This window comes from Osmerus eperlanus, chromosome 5 (genome assembly GCF_963692335.1).
Source record: "Osmerus eperlanus chromosome 5, fOsmEpe2.1, whole genome shotgun sequence".
Lineage (NCBI taxonomy): Eukaryota > Metazoa > Chordata > Actinopteri > Osmeriformes > Osmeridae > Osmerus > Osmerus eperlanus.
Genome location: NC_085022.1, coordinates 23,421,484 through 23,440,548, shown reverse-complemented (window position 1 = coordinate 23,440,548; position 19,065 = coordinate 23,421,484). Strand labels below are relative to the sequence as shown.

The window sequence follows — 19,065 nt, the reverse complement described above, 5'->3', positions numbered from 1 at the left end:
AACACTCTCTCACACACACACACATACACACACACACGTAGATACCCACACACACAGCCCAGGTAGTAATGGATGGCATCCATGTCATGTTGAGTGTGCGTTCTGAATTATGTCTGTTTCTGAGATGGCCAGTTGGGTTAGGGTTAGGGTTAACCCAGTTGTACACACATGTACTGTACATGGTCTGTGCATGTCTTCATGAGACTGCCATAGCAGACAAACTGGAAGTGACAGAATGCCTTTGTGTGATTCTGCATTTGTGTGTGTGTGTACATCTGTGTGTGTGTGTATATCTCTGTGTTTGTGCGCTCCTCTCGCGGGCATACTGCCAGCGCTCTGTGTGTGTGTGTACATCTGTGTGTGTGTGAGCCCCTGGTGTGGGCATACTGCCAGCGCTCTGCTGAGCTCCGGTTGTGTTTGAAGCCCCGGCGCTCCGTTTAACGCTGAGCCAACTACAGACAACCGACAGCTGGCTGAGCCAATCAGAATACATATCACGCTCATACGGGTGGGTCAGGAGGGTCCAGAAACCAATGGGTGTGATGCAGGGGACCCAGCAGGCTAGTCTGTGAGGCTGGACCAAAGGGCAGAACTGCTGCCGGCCAATCAGCTGCCGGCCAATCAGCTGTTCCTCATTAGCATGCGTGGGAGCCCTCCTCACATCCTGCACACAGAATCTCATTAGCATGGGTAGGGTTATCTCATTAGCATGGGTAGGGTTATCTCATCAGGGTTAGGGTTATCTCATTAGGGTTATCTCATCAGGGTTAGGGTTATCTCATTAGGGTTATCTCATCAGGGTTAGGGTTATCTCATTAGGGTTATCTCATTAGCATGGGTAGGGTTATCTCATCAGGGTTATCTCATCAGGGTTAGGGTTATCTCATTAGGGTTATCTCATCAGGGTTAGGGTTATCTCATTAGGGTTATCTCATCAGGGTTAGGGTTATCTCATTAGGGTTATCTCATCAGGGTTAGGGTTATCTCATTAGGGTTATCTCATCAGGGTTAGGGTTATCTCATTAGGGTTATCTCATCAGGGTTAGGGTTATCTCATTAGGGTTATCTCATCAGGGTTAGGGTTATCTCATTAGGGTTATCTCATCAGGGTTAGGGTTATCTCATTAGGGTTATCTCATCAGGGTTAGGGTTATCTCATTAGGGTTATCTCATCAGGGTTAGGGTTATCTCATTAGGGTTATCTCATCAGGGTTAGGGTTATCTCATTAGCATGAAATGTAAATGCACTTTAATGGGTGCGAGGGGGGGGGGGAGCTTCTGTTCTGTGATTTATGTCCGCAAGCCGAATTGGAACGCTGCAGCCATACATCTATCTTTCCGTGGTCATGGTACTACAGAGTTGTTAAGAACCGTCCCCAATAGGAAGTTATAATATTTAGAGATGGAGGGTTAGGGGTTAGGCTCTCCGTGGTGCTGAAGCGGAGAGGGACATCCTAGCAGCAGAGACTGACGGAGGATGGGTATGTGGAGAGAATTAGGGGCTAAGTGAGTATGAGTCTCCGTCTGAATCAACACCCCTGACGCCCATGACTCCATCACATTCTCCTCCTGACTCCATCACATTCTCCTCCTGACTCCATCACATTCTCCTCCTGACTCCATCACATTCTCCTCCTGACTCCATCACATTCTCCTCCTGACTCCATCACATTCTCCTCCTGACTCCATCACATTCTCCTCACCTCTCCAGCTGCCTCCCGGGGTCCATCTTATTGAAATCATGAAATCTTTTTAGCGCTACTCCGCTCCCTGCTTTCAAGGGTTCCGATCGGGCCTGCGTCAGGGTCGTCATGACAACATGCTGTCACACAAAGCGGCCCAGCGGTGCTCTGCAGTAACGTGTCATCAGCTTCTTGCTGTGCCTACTCAGGTCCTGTCCTATGACGTCACTCAGGTCCTGTCCTATGATGTCACTCAGGTCCTGTCCTATGCCGTCACTCAGGTCCTGTCCTATGACGTCACTCAGGTCCTGTCCTATGACATCACTCAGGTCCTGTCCTATGACGTCACTCAGGTCCTGTCCTATGACATCACTTAGGTCCTGTCCTATGACGTCACTCAGGTCCTGTCCTATGACATCACTCAGGTCCTGTCCTATGACGTTTGCTATTGCCGGAAGAAGTTAGTCCGCTTCGCTTTCTGCCCGGCCTCCAGATGTGTGTGTAAAAGTGCCTCTCAGTGCCTTTACATGTTTCACTTTCAAAGTCACAGGGGAATATGCTAGCTAGCGATACAAGAGTTGATGTAGCGGCTGTACAGTAATGCTGCACTCTACCCGTTGCTGCTCGAGTTATTGTGGGTAAAAATAGGCACGTCTTCTGCCCCTAGCCTAATGATGTAATTATGCTGAAAACAAACGCAACGAGTGAATGTGAATGTTATGGCTCTCGCTGATGTTGACGGAGAGAAACTCACTGAATGTTGTAAACCGCAGGGGGCTGTGGTACAATACTGTCTCTGCTGTCACAGTGTGTCACGAGCGACCAGGCAGCAGAAGATGTCACTTTGCTGTCTGTCTCTCATACTTTATACATCCTGCCCCTCTTATTCTCTGTTCTCTCTATTTAGCTCTTTCTTTCTCTCACACACTCTTTCTCTCTTCTACAAGCCTCATGTGTTGTCTCTCTCTGCAGGAAACGCATCTCCATGGAAGTCCAATCAGGTACAGTATCATCCAACCCACAGAGACACAGAGAGACACAGAGAGACACAGAGAGACACAGAGAGACACAGAGAGACACAGAGAGACACAGAGAGAGACAGAGAGAGAGACACACAGAGACAGAGACAGAGAGAGAGAGAGAGACAGAGAGAGAGACACACAGAGACAGAGAGAGAGAGAGCTGTGTGCGTGTGTTTGCTCAAGGAGAAAGATGAAACAGTAAATGGAATTTGTGTTTGTTTGTGTGCCTGGGTACCTGGGTGCCCTGCTAGAAGGTGTAGTTCAGCCTAATTGGAGAATCTCCTCATTTCACCTTACCTGCGGAGATTTTCCACCAAGCTCTTTACTAACTTCTTGTTGGAGTTTTGTCAGAGACTGCACTTAGCCCTCTGTTTGCTTGTCTGAATCCCGCTGTTGTGTTCTGGGTATGAACCCTGCAGTTGGAGCTCAGACATCTGGTGGTTCTGGTGTTTTGAACATCACCATTGTTTAGGTGAAGAGGTGATGAGTAAGAGTGAATGAGGAAATTATTTTTGTTAGATAGGTCATATGTACCATTATATGTACCATATGATAATGTATCATATGTACCATATGATACATCGATGCACCATCAAATATGAATATATTTAATTATAATCATTGAACTCTGTTTAATTTTAACCTTAACAACTTAGATATCTACGAGATGTTCTCTTAATAGTTTCTTAATAGTTTGAGCATCTCCAGAGCACCAGAGGCCTATCTAATAACAGTGGGTCTATGAATTACACACTCCTCCCCCACACCCTACAACCCCTCTCCCCTCACGTAGCTGTCAGAGCCGTGGGATCCTCAGGGGAGCCCCTCCCAGACCGGTCTGTCCGCCCCTCCGCTCCTGCCCCCTGGGACCCCTTTCCCGTCCCAGCCTCAGCACCGGACCTCCGTCCCAGACTCCACCGAAGGCTTCGACCTCAACAAACCCGACCCTTATGACCTCTATGAGAAGTCCAGGGCCCTCTACGAGAGCCGTCGTGAGTTGAATCTGTTCTGTCTCTGCTTTTAACTCACCCAAACCTGTTTAGTTAATGAACCTTGACCTGTAGAGCAGGGGTGCACCGTGTCCAGACAAGTGGAGATTCTATCTGGACCTATTTCACATAAATAATTGTTAAATTAAATACTGATGAAGCAACCTTTATTTTCAATGAACACATACTGCGCTGGCTCAGCACAGCTGGGAAGGTCCTAGACAGCGCTTCATACTCCCATGGGTTTTCCAATCACATACGTTATTTAAATCACCACACGAAACTTCAGACAATCAAAGCTAAAGTTTACAATGCATGTTAGGAGAGAGACAGAATCCTTGAGGGTTTAGGTTGGTTGAAGGGCAGTTCTATGGGCGTATGTGAAGCCCTCTGTGACATGCTTGCGTGTAAAAAGGGCTATACAAATACATTTTTATTTGATTTGAGACAGCGATAGATGCAAAAGCTGATGTAAAAGAGGTTGTAGAATGGGGTGCGCAAAAGTCAGGAAAGTGGATACAGAAAATTGAGCTTTCAAAGAGAAGTGGACAGACAAATATCCCTTTGTCCTTCCTGCAGCGAGTGTCACTACTTTATTTATTAGCTTAACCCTAAACCTACGGCCCAATATACAAGAATGACGCCCCAAATCATATTGCATGTTAGACACAGGGCTCTCAAATCTCACGCATTCACTGTGAGACTCACGCATTTCAACCAGTTCATATCTCACATGCCATACCTTGTGTTTCTTACGTAAAGTAAGAGAGAAATCGTCCCGCTATTAAAGTTAATGGACAAGGCCCTGGCATAAGGAGGGAGGTTTAATGCAGAGTTGAGAGCTGTCTCAGTTACACTGAGTCATGCCAGCTACCAGCCAATCAGAAACACCAGCAGCACCCCCTCCCCTTCGTGGGGAGAAAATGTTAGTCAATGGACCTTTTTGATTTGTAATTGTGCACCCCTGCTGTAGAGCTTACTAACCTTCACCTGTGTCCAACTAACCTTTATCTGTATAGTTAACTAACCATAGTATACTTATGCATACCTTATATAAATAGCTTAACACCTCTGTGTTTAACTACCTAGTCCAAACCTAAACTATATCTTATTAACCCTAAACAGTTTAGCAATTGTAGCAGACTGACATTTACATGTATTCTTTTCATTTTAAACCTGCATAGCCTAGAGTGGCAACTGTAGAATGGATGTGGAATTCCCCTCCCTCCCTCTCTCCATCTCCCTTCTCCACCATTACCTTTTCCCCCTCTTTCCCACCCAATCCCCCAGGACCAGAATATCAGGATGTGGAAGTTCATCTCCTGAGAGAGAAGACCGGATTTGGGTTCCGCATCCTGGGCGGAGACGAGGCCGTGCAGGCTGTGAGTCCGGACGCTCGTGACAAGGCTCGTATGGGACGGGCTGGACCACACACACACGCACACACACACACACAAATACACCTCACCAGAGAGGGCGAAAGTACACATCCATCACTCAAGTAGTACAGATACTCATGTTTAAAAGACTCTGGTAAAAGTACTGACTACACTTTTACCAATCAAGTTGAATTAAAGAAGTATGGGCTCTGACATACTTAAGTAAAAAGTAGCCATTACTACTACCTGGTTTAGTGTCACACTGGTAACTGGACCTCACATCATGTTAAAACATTCATACAAAAATACACTATAGACATATTGATCATGCCACCAAATACACTATAGACATATTGATCATGCCACCAAATACACTATAGACATATTGATCATATTGATCATGCCACCAAATACAGATTCAAACTAAAGTCAACAAGCCTGGTTTAAGGAGATAAAGTAAAAAGTTGTCAGAAGAAATAAATTGTATAGTACTGATACCACAAAAATATACTAAAGTACAGTATTAAAGTATTTGTACTTTGTTACTTCCAATCTCTGCACCTCACCCCACATTTGTCCATTTACCATAATCAAAATGAACTTCATTTACACACACACACATTGTGACAGGATGAGTTTGTACAAGTGAATGTTTAATCATTACGTTTGGATAACATTGTCTGTCCCTGAACAGATTGTGATTGGTGCCATCATTGAGAACACGCCGGCTGAGAGGGACGGCAGGCTGCGGCCAGGTGACGAGCTCATCTCCGTGGACAAGATGGTCGTGGCCGGGAAACCACACCGCTATGTGATCGACCTGATGCACGCTGCCGCCCGCAACGGGCAGGTTAGCCTGACGGTCAGGAGGAGGGTCCTCACGCCCGGTACGCTCCACCCCAACACCACCCCGACACCACCCCGACACCACCCCGACACCACCCCGACACCACCCCGACACCACCCCAACACCACCCCAACACCATCACCTCTGGGCTGCTGTTTAGTTAGGGTTTTACAACTTTTTAAGTATTGCAAAATGTTTATTATCTTTTTGAATTTTCTATTCCACTATTCTCCATTCTCTCTCTCTTGCACTTTCCCTCTCATTCTCCCCTCCTGTAGGAGAACTGTGTCCGGTAAACGGCCGAAGCCCTGGCTCCGTGTCTACCCAGCACAGCTCCCCCCGCAGCGATCCCGCTTCCGGTGGCCTCATCACTCCCGGCAACGCCGCTCCCACCGGCCCCGCCCCGCCAGAGGGCTCCTCCCTGCAGACCAGTGACGTGGTCATCCACCGCAAGGAGACCGAGGGCTTTGGATTTGTCATCATCAGCTCGCTGAACCGTCCGGAAAACACTGCCGTCATCAGTGAGTCACCATGCTGCCCTCATACCTCACCATGCTGCCCTCACCATGCTGCCCTCACCATGCTGCCCTCATACCTCACCATGCTGCCCTCATCCTCACCATGCTGCCCTCATACCTCACCATGCTGCCCTCACCATGCTGCCCTCACCATGCTGCCCTCATACCTCACCATGCTGCCCTCACCATGCTGCCCTCACCATGCTGCCCTCATACCTCACCATGCTGCCCTCACCATGCTGCCCTCACCATGCTGCCCTCACCATGCTGCCCTCATACCTCACCATGCTGCCCTCATCCTCACCATGCTGCCCTCATACCTCACCATGCTGCTCTCATACCTCACCATGCTGCCCTCATACCTCACCATGCTGCTCTCATACCTCACCATGCTGCCCTCATACCTCACCATGCTGCTCTCATACCTCACCATGCTGCCCTCATACCTCACCATGCTGCCCTCACCATGCTGCCCTCATACCTCACCATGCTGCCCTCACCATGCTGCCCTCATACCTCACCATGCTGCCCTCACCATGCTGCCCTCATACCTCACCATGCTGCCCTCATACCTCACCATGCTGCCCTCACCATGCTGCCCTCATACCTCACCATGCTGCCCTCATACCTCACCATGCTGCTCTCATACCTCACCATGCTGCCCTCATACCTCACCATGCTGCTCTCATACCGCACCATGCTGCTCTCATACCTCACCATGCTGCCCTCATACCTCACCATGCTGCTCTCATACCTCACCATGCTGCCCTCATACCTCACCATGCTGCTCTCATCCTCACCATGCTGCCCTCATCCTCACCATGCTGCCCTCATACCGCACCATGCTGCCCTCATCCTCACCATGCTGCCCTCATACCGCACCATGCTGCCCTCATACCGCACCATGCTGCCCTCATACCTCACCATGCTGCCCTCATACCGCACCATGCTGCCCTCATACCTCACCATGCTGCCCTCATACCGCACCATGCTGCCCTCATACCGCACCATGCTGCCCTCATACCTCACCATGCTTCCCTCATACCTCACCATGCTGCCCTCACCATGCTGCCCTCACCATGCTGCTCTCATACCTCACCATGCTGCCCTCATCCTCACCATGCTGCCCTCATACCGCACCATGCTGCCCTCATACCGCACCATGCTGCCCTCATACCTCACCATGCTGCCCTCACCATGCTGCCCTCATACCGCACCATGCTGCCCTCATCCTCACCATGCTGCCCTCATACCGCACCATGCTGCCCTCATACCGCACCATGCTGCCCTCATACCTCACCATGCTGCCCTCACCATGCTGCCCTCATACCTCACCATGCTGCCCTCACCATGCTGCCCTCACCATGCTGCCCTCATCCTCACCATGCTGCCCTCATACCTCACCATGCTGCCCTCATACCTCACCATGCTGCTCTCACCATGCTGCCCTCATACCTCACCATGCTGCTCTCATACCTCACCATGCTGCCCTCATACCTCACCATGCTGCTCTCATACCTCACCATGCTGCCCTCATACCTCACCATGCTGCCCTCATACCTCACCATGCTGCCCTCATACCGCACCATGCTGCCCTCATACCTCACCATGCTGCCCTCATACCGCACCATGCTGCCCTCATACCGCACCATGCTGCCCTCATACCTCACCATGCTGCCCTCACCATGCTGCCCTCATACCGCACCATGCTGCCCTCATCCTCACCATGCTGCCCTCATACCGCACCATGCTGCCCTCATACCGCACCATGCTGCCCTCATACCTCACCATGCTGCCCTCACCATGCTGCCCTCATACCTCACCATGCTGCCCTCACCATGCTGCCCTCACCATGCTGCCCTCACCATGCTGCCCTCACCATGCTGCCCTCATCCTCACCATGCTGCCCTCATACCTCACCATGCTGCCCTCATACCTCACCATGCTGCTCTCACCATGCTGCCCTCATACCTCACCATGCTGCTCTCATACCTCACCATGCTGCCCTCATACCTCACCATGCTGCTCTCATACCTCACCATGCTGCCCTCATACCTCACCATGCTGCCCTCATACCTCACCATGCTGCCCTCATACCGCACCATGCTGCCCTCATACCTCACCATGCTGCCCTCATACCGCACCATGCTGCCCTCATACCGCACCATGCTTCCCTCATACCTCACCATGCTGCCCTCATACCGCACCATGCTGCCCTCATACCGCACCATGCTGCCCTCATACCTCACCATGCTGCCCTCATACCGCACCATGCTGCCCTCATACCGCACCATGCTGCCCTCATACCTCACCATGCTGCCCTCATACCTCACCATGCTGCCCTCATACCGCACCATGCTGCCCTCATACCGCACCATGCTGCCCTCATACCGCACCATGCTGCCCTCATACCGCACCATGCTGCCCTCATACCGCACCATGCTGCCCTCATACCTCACCATGCTGCCCTCATACCGCACCATGCTGCCCTCATACCTCACCATGCTGCCGTCAGCATTATGTTACATTCAGAAACAGTCTCCATCCACTCAGTATGAATATGATGTCAAATATTGTTATCTGCAGGGTGAGAACAGTGTGCCCCTTGCTCGTGTGTGTTAGGGACTCACCGATGCATCACCCACCAATACATTTATCATCTGATAACTGTAAAAGTTTGGACTATCAACCATGAGCGTGAAAATGCCCTATAAATTACCAGTAGTTCTGCCTTCATTGCCTATAGGGTTAGTGTTAGGGTCACTGACCCTCCCAACATGGCAGCAATACGTTTTGCTTGGATTGTGGTCGTTTCCATAGACCAAAGAGTCATTTTCTCTTCAAACTCTGTTAATTCTCACACATATTGTTCCATACTGTTTTGTCATTCTTCCATGTCATCCAATGCTATTGACTCAGCCAACATTTCTATCATAAACTCAATTTTTTAACTGAAGCGGTTCATCATCAACCAAGATCATATGGAAAGATTTTCCAATACTAGCTACAGATCACCATCCTGTGCTGATTCATTGTGTTATTATGAAGAGTCCTGATATTATAAACAAATTACATAATATAAAGACCATAACATGTGTTACTAAGGCAGTTTGACTATAGGTCATTATGAAATGTTAAATACTGTAGTGAAATGTGCCATTGGGAAATATAATGTTGTATTCTGAAATTATCATAATTTGGTTATGCCATTTAAACATAGCATCAAAAAAAATATATTCATTGAGTGATGGATTTCTTTAATAATGTTTTTAATTATTTACTTAATTTAGACTTAGCTCCTTCATTGTTTTTCCATACAAATAAAAGAATATCTGTATCGGCCAATTTAGATAAATTAATATTGGCCAAGATGAGTTGTTTCCACACATTATAGGAGTCTTTATCCTGTGTGTCGACCTCCCATCAGATGTGCCGCACAAGATCGGACGCATCATTGAGGGCAGTCCCGCTGACCGCTGTGGCAAGCTGAAGGTGGGCGACCGCATCCTGGCTGTCAACGGGCAGTCCATCATCAGCATGCCACACGCCGACATCGTCAAGCTGATCAAGGATGCTGGGCTGACCGTCACACTACATATCATACCTGAGGAAGGTGAGAGGAATACTTTGAAACTCTGGCTTTGGTCATGTTTATGGAAGGATTTTATGCCAACAAAGCAGTTTGAATTGAGCCGTGGTCTGTCGTCCAGTGCTATTGACCCCATGCCAGATTTAGGGTTATTTTTCTCATATTTGGATGTGTTGATACATACTGTGGACATTATGCCAGTGAAGCATATTGACTCGAAAGAAATTAAATTAAAAGAATGAAGAGTGAGAGAGTTGGAGAGAGAGCGAGGACGATGGCATGTGTCAGCCTGCTGCTCCTGCCGTTCAGGGCACACAGCGTTGTTCCTAATGGTTGCTAAGAACATCTCTGTTGCTAGGTTAGAGCATGTTACCATGACAACTTTCCATCACAGATCCCCATTCGGGACCTGGTTCAGAGAAACAGAGCCCCCTGACCCAGAAACACAGTCCCCAGACCCAACCCAGTCCTGTAGCCCAGCCCAGTCCAGCTGTCCCCCCGCCTGCCTCAGCAACGGGCCAACCAGGACCACCGGCCCCCCAGCCAGGACCACCGCCCCCCCAGCCAGGATCACCAGCCCCCCAGCCCGGCCCAGCACCCACCCCGCCCGGCCAGCAGCAGAGCCCGGTGAGCCAGCCCACCGGACCCCCTCCTCCACAGATCTACCTCCATGATGGCAGGTGAGACCCCTCTGGTAACAGCTGTGTCCTACTGTACACACAGTAGAACATGTCCTGAAGAGGTGTGGTAGTGTGAGGCTGTATCAGTGTGAGGCTGTATCAGTGTGAGGCTGTATCAGTGTGAGGCTGTATTAGTGTGAGGCTGTATCAGTGTGAGGCTGTATCAGTGTGAGGCTGTATCAGTATGAGGCTGTATCAGTGTGAGGCTGTATCAGTGTGAGGCTGTATCAGTATGAGGCTGTATCAGTGTGAGGCTGTATCAGTGTGAGGCTGTATCAGTGTGAGGCTGTATCAGTGTGAGGCTGTATCAGTGTGAGGCTGTATTAGTGTGAGGCTGTATCAGTGTGAGGCTGTATCAGTATGAGGCTGTATCAGTGTGTGTGTGTGTGTGTACATATAGAGGAATAAGTGTTTTATGATCCTATCCTGCTCGAACCTTGACAACTACCTGAGCCAGTGCAGTTGCCCCAGAATGCCTCTTTCTCTCTAAGGCTCTGTTGCATAACCTCCACTTAACTCTGACAGCGTCAGTGAATAATTCACCTCCAGATCTTCTCAGATAATGCATGTCTTCCTGTCCCAGGGCACTTTGCCCCGTCAAAATCTGAGAGGTGTGTGTGTGTGTGTGTGGGACTGACTTAGTGCGTGTTTGAGTGTGTGTGTGTGTGTACGTATGTGTGTGTGTGTATGAGTAAGTAAGTTAAGAGCTTGTGAGCTCCCAGCGCTCTGGGCTTGTTCTCTTGAAGGCTGCACCTTTATGAAAGTTTCAGAGCCTAGCAGGATGATATGTCCTCTGCTCTACACTGCTGATCTGCTCAGAGGAAACCAGACTCTCATCATCCTATTGTAGGTAGGAGGATCGTAAGGCCGGAGACACTTGGTGTTTGTTCCCGGCTTGGGAAACCCAATTCAATTCTGGTTAGATGTTCAGGGAGATAATTGACTCGTTAATATCTGACTCCAATTTTAGAAATGTGCACAAGTGCGTTACCTGTACCTTGAGCACTAAACAGTTAATGACATGAAACTCTGGCGTAGGTAAAAATCGTCTGCTTCAGAGCATCGACCCTAAAGTATGCGTGTTCACTAATCAGTCATTTATCTCTACTATAATATGGATTTAACCACCGACCTAGTAGGATATGTAAACCAATCACTCAGAGGCTCTGGTAAATTCCTTCGGAGCGTGGAGATCCACTGTAAGTGACTCAGAGGCCTTAAGTTAAAACCTACTTCAAAAGTAGGTTTTAAAATGTTTATAACCAGACTACATCAAAGTTTTCACCGTCGTAGCTTGATAGATACGTTTCAAGGAGAACATGTAACTTAAAATGAACAATAATAGTTTATTATCTAAATAGTAAGATAATCAATACAATGATAATGAAATATCATCAAATACAAAACATACCTTCAGAGCAATGGTTGACAAAGGTATTCACAACGAAGACTAGGCGCCTAACGCACCGGAGCTGTATCGTAAACAGAACTCAAAATGAGTGGTAAAAACTTCTTCCTATATACACCCAAACCTGACTAAAATGGGGACACCGGTCATATGACTGAAAAGTTGTCTAATGCATACAAATTCTAATTGGATCATTACTCAAGGCTGCAGTAGACCAAGTGGTGCCCTTGCAAGACAAGGGAATATGTTAAACACATGTTGGTCTGCTGCAAGCACAAACTCTGTAAACCCTGTACATGTACATGTTACAGCAATACAATTATTTCTAGAATGTAATACATAAAATAAGAAACAAAATTATATCAAACATGACATTAAAAGCTGTTTAGAACTATATTTACAAGAACACAACTTTTAATGATACTTTCAGAGTCGTCCTTGGTCCACCTTCCTCTTCAACTGTTGAGACCACCTTTCCAGAAGTGTGTCATTAAGGTGTGATTGTCATTTTAGCATTCATGCAAATCAACGACTGTCCCAGACGAGTGTCTGGGTGACCAGTGACAAAGGGGCTGCCAAAACAGCCCTACACTATCATCCTCTTGGTCCCCCTGCTACTGTGGTGTACCCTAATAATCAGTCAGTTTTTCTTGATCTTGATGATTGACAATTCCCCTTAGGAGCCGGCCAATATCTTCATCTCTAACCTGTGATTGGTCAATATCTTCATCTCTAACCTGTGATTGGTCAATATCTTCATCTCTAACCTGTGATTGGTCAATATCTTCATCTCTAACCTGTGATTGGTCAATATCTTCATCTCTAACCTGTGATTGGTCAGTAGATCAGAGGTGAAAGCAAGACAAGACGTTAAACCGGATATCCGCCAGCCCCCATTCACTGACTACCGGCAACCCCCAGTAGACTACCGCCATCCCCCGGTAACAGACTACCGGCAACCGCCAACGTTAGACTACCGGCAACCTCCCCCTCTCCTGGACTACCGTCCACACCCGGCCCCCGCCCAGTTCCCCATCGGACAGTTTCCTCCAGACTTCAGACCACAGGTACCATTCACACAGGAATGACATAGGAGGTATCACAAAATAATGGACACCCTGCAGCTAATAAGAATCAAGTTTTCAACCAGACCACACAAAGGCACACACACACACACAGGAACAATCTAAGATACTCTCACATACACACGCTCACACATGACCACAGACGCAGGTATTCCCCACACCTCAGTCACGGAGCAGCACTGTTGTCTGGGCCCCTGCAGCTCAGCGTGGTTCCGCTGCAGGATTATGACTACTTCACTGTGGAGCTGGAGAAGAGTGCCAAAGGCTTTGGCTTCAGCATCCGTGGGGGGCGGGAGTACAAGATGGACCTGCTGGTGCTGCGTCTGGCTGAGGACGGGCCTGCCATCCGCAATGGCAGGATGAGGGTGAGATGACGTCACTTCTGTCTCCAGATCTGATTGTAGTGCTGCGTTGTTGACTTATTGCAGTCCTGCTTCTGAACATGTCTCTGAATCCCCCTAAACTGGAGACCTTCTCGTCTCCCTCCCATGTCCCCTACTCCCTGACAGGTGGGGGACCAGATCATAGAGATTAATGGGGACAGCACCAGGGACATGACCCATGCTCGGGCCATTGAGCTGATCAAGGCTGGTGGCCGGAGGGTTAGGCTGCTCCTGAAGAGAGGCACAGGGCAGGTGCCTGAGTATGGTGGGTCTCTCCAGAACAGGCTCGAACCCCCTAACCCTGTAACCCCCTAACCCTCTAACCCAGGGGTACTCAATTAGAAACCCAAAAGGTCCACTCACCAAATTTCCATTCAGTCAACCGTCTCATTGCAGATTAAACACATCGGTTTTGTCTCTCTCCACCGGCAGCACAAATGCATACTTGTCAGTCCACTCTGTCAGAAATGTGCGATTTTCGGGAATAATATTTTCGTATTTTCAGGCTTTTTGTCGGGTTTAGAGCACGCCATGATTTTCGCCAAGGAAGAAACAGGTATCGTTAGCAAATCGATTGCCTGCGTTGTTGCGAATGACACACACAACCTGCGTGACCCACAGAGGTTGCGGCACAACGTTGAGTGAGTGAGTTGTCATGGTGATTACACTGAAGATCTAGTAGGAACAAAATATGGGCTATAGCGCAAAATCACGCACCAATGAAAACTCGCTTGGATCATGACTAAATTTGAATGTTTATTTTGGCTTCGGTCCAAATTGTATCGTGCCTGGGTCCGCCTGCTGAGTACCCCCGCTCTAACTCCCATCCCAATCATTCTAACTTCTATCTCCTTTCCTATCTATCTTTCCTTCTCCCCTTATTCCTTTCCTCCTGTTCTCTCCATCTCTGTACTTCTGTTTCCATCCCTCCTCTTTCTCTATAACGCCTGCTTGATCCACCCCCCTGTACATCTGTCTTTATCATTGTTGCTGCTCACTAAGAGAAACAGCACACTAACAGAGCAGGTCAACTTCAGTCTGCTCTCTGCTGGTCCTCGGTACACCTGCATTGGTGTCTACCTCTATCTACCTTCACACAGTCACACTGTTGTTTCTTATCTGTATGATTCTCTAACCAGTGTGTGGTCTAACCCTGGTGGCTGAAAGCTGAATCTGTATCACTAACTAACAGTACATGTCTGGTGTCTAATGATGGTTTAGGCTTGTACTATCCTTCCCTCAGGACTGGTACCGTCCAACCTGCCCATGTGCATGCAAGGTGACACTCTAAGCTCCCCCTATTTCTTCCTAATGGGACATTCTAAAGACACGGTTCGTGACCAGCACGTCTAGCCGCATGTCCATAATGTCTTAATGTGTGTTTGTGTATGTGTGTGAACACAATAGTGGGTGTGTATGCATGCTTGTGTGTGCACGTACATAGCGTGTGTGTATGTGCGCATGAATAATGTGTGCGTGTGCATGTCAGTGAGTGATTGTATGTTTTCAGGATGGTCTTGGTAGAGAAAGCCCTCAGGTATGTAGTGGAGCCATGTGGCAGAGCAGGTATGTAGTGGAGCCATGTGGCAGAGCAGGTATGTAGTGGAGCCATGTGGCAGAGCAGGTATGTAGTGGAGCCATGTGGCAGAGCAGGTATGTAGTGGAGCCATGTGGCAGAGCAGGTATGTAGTGGAGCCATGTGGCAGAGCAGGTATGTAGTGGAGCCATGTGGCAGAGCAGGTATGTAGTGGAGCCATGTGGCAGAGCAGGTATGTAGTGGAGCCATGTGGCAGAGCAGGTATGTAGTGGAGCCATGTGGCAGAGCAGGTATGTAGTGGAGCCATGTGGCAGAGCAGGTATGTAGTGGAGCCATGTGGCAGAGCAGGTATGTAGTGGAGCCATGTGGCAGAGCAGGTATGTAGTGGAGCCATGTGGCAGAGCAGGTATGTAGTGGAGCCATGTGGCAGAGCAGGTATGTAGTGGAGCCATGTGGCAGAGCAGGTATGTAGTGGAGCCATGTGGCAGAGCAGGTATGTAGTGGAGCCATGTGGCAGAGCAGGTATGTAGTGGAGCCATGTGGCAGAGCAGGTATGTAGTGGAGCCATGTGGCAGAGCAGGTATGTAGTGGAGCCATGTGGCAGAGCAGGTAGGGGGGGGCAGCGGGGGGGAGGGCAGCAGGGGGGGGGGGGGCAGCGGGGGGGAGGGGAGCAGGGGGGGGGTTAAAGCAGGGTTAAAGCTGTGGTAAGAACGGTACTGGACTCCTGGTGCTCTGCCTGAAACACTCTCTGCACTGCACCTCTCTGCACTGCACCTCTCAGCACTGCACCTCTCTGCACTGCACCTCTCAGCACTGCACCTCTCAGCACTGCACCTCTCTGCACTGCACCTCTCTGCACTGCACCTCTCAGCACTGCACCTCTCAGCACTGCACCTCTCAGCACTGCACCTCTCTGCACTGCACCTCTCTGCACTGCACCTCTCAGCACTGCACCTCTCTGCACGTTCCCCACCCATAGAAGAGCCAGTTGTCATAGAAACGCTGAGTGGATACAAATGTGGTGCTGAGCATGCAGAGGAGGCATGCTGTTTTCATACGGCTGTGTGAGTTGTGTGTGTGAGTGCATGTTTACAGGTAAATGTCTCCCCTCCAGTCTTACTGAGTCTCTCTGCCCCCCAGTAGACGGTGCCTCCAACAGGGATGCCCTTCCTCCAACCCACCCTGCCCTGCCGGAAGTGACCCTTGACCCCCAGATGCCCCCCCTGCCAGCCTCATCCAATCCAGCATCCGCCTCAGACCCCCCTCACCAGCTCTCTCTAGAAGCCCCTCTACGCATGGTGGGCCTGGCTCCACAGCAGACAGACCTCTGGTCCACAAGAGGGGGCCCAGGTGGCAGGTCCACCCAGCCAAGGATCACCGTCCAGGGGCAGGAAACCCATCAGGTGCCTAGAGATGTTGAGGGGGGACACTGGCGGACGCAGCCCCGGCCCAGACCCTTGAAAGCTGCCTGGGGAAGGTCCATGGAAAGGAGGGATGGAGAGAACAGTAGCCCCGGGGGTGAGAAGGAGCAGGCACAAGCTGCCTGGCCCTGGGACCCATACCTGAATGTGAGCTTGAATGGAGGTGACCCTGGGCATCTTGAGGAAAGGTCTGAGCCCAGAGGCCTGCAGCCCAGAGAGGTTGAGGGGGCACTAGGTCACAGTGGGCTCTACTGCCCCTCTCTGGGCCTGGAGGGTCCTGTGGATGGGAGTGCAGGTGCTCTAGGGCCCTGGGGCTCCCCTGGGCAGGACAGACCGGCCAGCACCCTCCGGTCCTGGACCTCCACAGTGAGCAGATAGACCAGATAATGTGTAGTCAGCCTGTGTAAGACTAGGCTGGACTGGCTGGGCTCATCTCAGGCTCTCCATTCAACCCTACAGTCACATCCTAGCGGAATCTTGTTCTCCCCTCTTCTCTCTCCTCTCTCCCCCTCTTCTCTCTCCTCTCTCCCTCTCCTCTCTCTCCCTCTCCTCTCCCCTCCCCTCTCTCCTCTCTCCCCCTCTTCTCTCTCCCTCTCCTCTCTCTCCCTCTCCTCTCCCCTCCCCTCTCTCCTCTCTCCCCCTCTTCTCTCTCCCTCTCCTCTCTCTCCCTCTCCTCTCTCCCCCTCTCCTCTCCCCTCTCTCCCCCTCTCCTCTCCCCTCTCTCCCCCTCTTCTCTCTCCTCTCTCCCCCTCTTCACTCTCCTCTCTCCCCCTCTCCTCTCCCCTCTCCCCTCTCCTCTCTCCCCCTCTTCTCTCTCCTCTCTCTCCCTCTCCTCTCTCTCCCTCTCCTCTCTCCCCCTCTCCTCTCCCCTCCCCTCTCTCCTCTCTCCTCTCTCCCCCCTCTTCTCTCTCCTCTCTCCTCCCCTCTCTCCCCCCCATTTCTTTTCCAAGATGATCACACCCACCACCTTAACATGGGAGGTCATCTCACAGTGGTACCAGACCTCAGTGTGGGCCTGATCATGCTGGAACCGGGCCGCTGGGCTGAGCAGGACGCTCTCTAGCCTCGGACCAGCCAGCGCATCACAAGCTGATTGGACAGTTGATAGGAATCTCTGACAGATCGTAGGAGGAGAGGGGTATGGAGGTCTGGGTGGGGCCGAGAGGGGAGGGTGATCTCCCAGGGACGTGGCACTAACATTGAGGACACTTCTGTTAATGATACACATGTTAGATTATACATGCCTATCAATATATCATATACTGTAAATGTAAACATTTGAAAAATATGTACATTTTTGTCAGCTCAAAAGCATCCCTGTCGATGTTTTTTGAAGCATTGTTGTAGTTAGATACCTTGTAAAGAACAGTCCTACAAGGGACAGTTTTTGCTGATACATATTCCCATGGCCTGGACAATATATACATATCAATGATGATCAAAGATGTATGGAGGCAAACCAGCGTGTCATCAAAGGAGGACAGGAAACAGCATGTCATCAAAGTGGGACACAAGAGTGTCATCACACAGGAACACAGACCATTGTGTCATTGGACTGAGGAATTCTCCAGACAAACAACCTGTCAGGTGCATGATTTTGAGTCTGTCGGCTGCAGTTTCAAATATGATGCTCCTGCTGTGTGGCAGGGGACTGTTTACTGGTAAAACAAGCTGTCATGTGGGACAAGACAGAAACATCAATAGACTTGAGTATTCGGTACCTATGGATTTAGCACCAATCAGAAGGCTTGTGTTATTTAGCTGCAAGTTGATTGGTGGATCAGGCTCTCGAGCCACCATTGGGTGAATAAGTCACTGCAGAGTACAGAGAACTGTTCCATGTTCCTACAAAGAACAGAAACCGTTCTGTGTTTTCATGTCTATGCTTTTACTGTGCTACCAGAGCCACACCACTGTGGGAGGGGCCTAGGTGGATGGGAGGGGCATGGTATAGGGGGCGGGGCGGAGTGCCTTACTGAAACGAATGCAGAGCTGTTACCATGGCGATAGCGAGTCATTTTATTGCGTGGGCAAACAGAATGCAAAGTTGATGTGAGAGATATAAAGTAACACATATCAGACAGTGTATTTTCATTCTGTGTTCTCCTGTTCTCTCACGGGCAGAAACATTCAATTTCCTGACTGTAGATTACTTTGCCACTAAAAGGTGTCAAGCTATCGCACTGTTCCAGGGAGCCAGGCCAGCCCCCGAGGCCGGCAGGGAGACCGGCCGGCCCCCGAGGCCGGCAGGGAGACCGGCCGGCCCCCGAGGCCGGCAGGGAGACCGGCCGGCCCCCGAGGCCGGCAGGGAGACCGGCCGGCCCCCGAGGCCGGCAGGGAGACCGGCCGGCCCCCGAGGCCGGCAGGGAGACCGGCCGGCCCCCGAGGCCGGCAGGGAGACCGGCCGGCCCCCGAGGCCGGCAGGGAGACCGGCCGGCCCCCGAGGCCGGCAGGGAGACCGGCCGGCCCCCGAGGCCGGCAGGGAGACCGGCCGGCCCCCGAGGCCGGCAGGGAGACCGGCCGGC

General features: G+C 50.4%; 1 protein-coding gene across 1 annotated transcript in view; it reads left to right on the top strand.

Moving 5' to 3' along the window:
- Positions 1–17,146, top strand: part of LOC134021724 (membrane-associated guanylate kinase, WW and PDZ domain-containing protein 2-like) — a 56,056-nt gene extending 38,910 nt beyond the window's left edge. Inside the window, 11 exon segments of the mRNA XM_062462824.1 lie at positions 2,655–2,683; positions 3,498–3,696; positions 4,984–5,099; positions 5,767–5,959; positions 6,198–6,440; positions 9,865–10,050; positions 10,421–10,706; positions 12,959–13,181; positions 13,400–13,564; positions 13,709–13,847; positions 16,263–17,146. Coding sequence (XP_062318808.1) covers positions 2,655–2,683; positions 3,498–3,696; positions 4,984–5,099; positions 5,767–5,959; positions 6,198–6,440; positions 9,865–10,050; positions 10,421–10,706; positions 12,959–13,181; positions 13,400–13,564; positions 13,709–13,847; positions 16,263–16,918 — 2,435 coding nt within the window. The 3' untranslated portion in view covers positions 16,919–17,146.
- Positions 17,147–19,065: the final 1,919 nt, after the last annotated feature.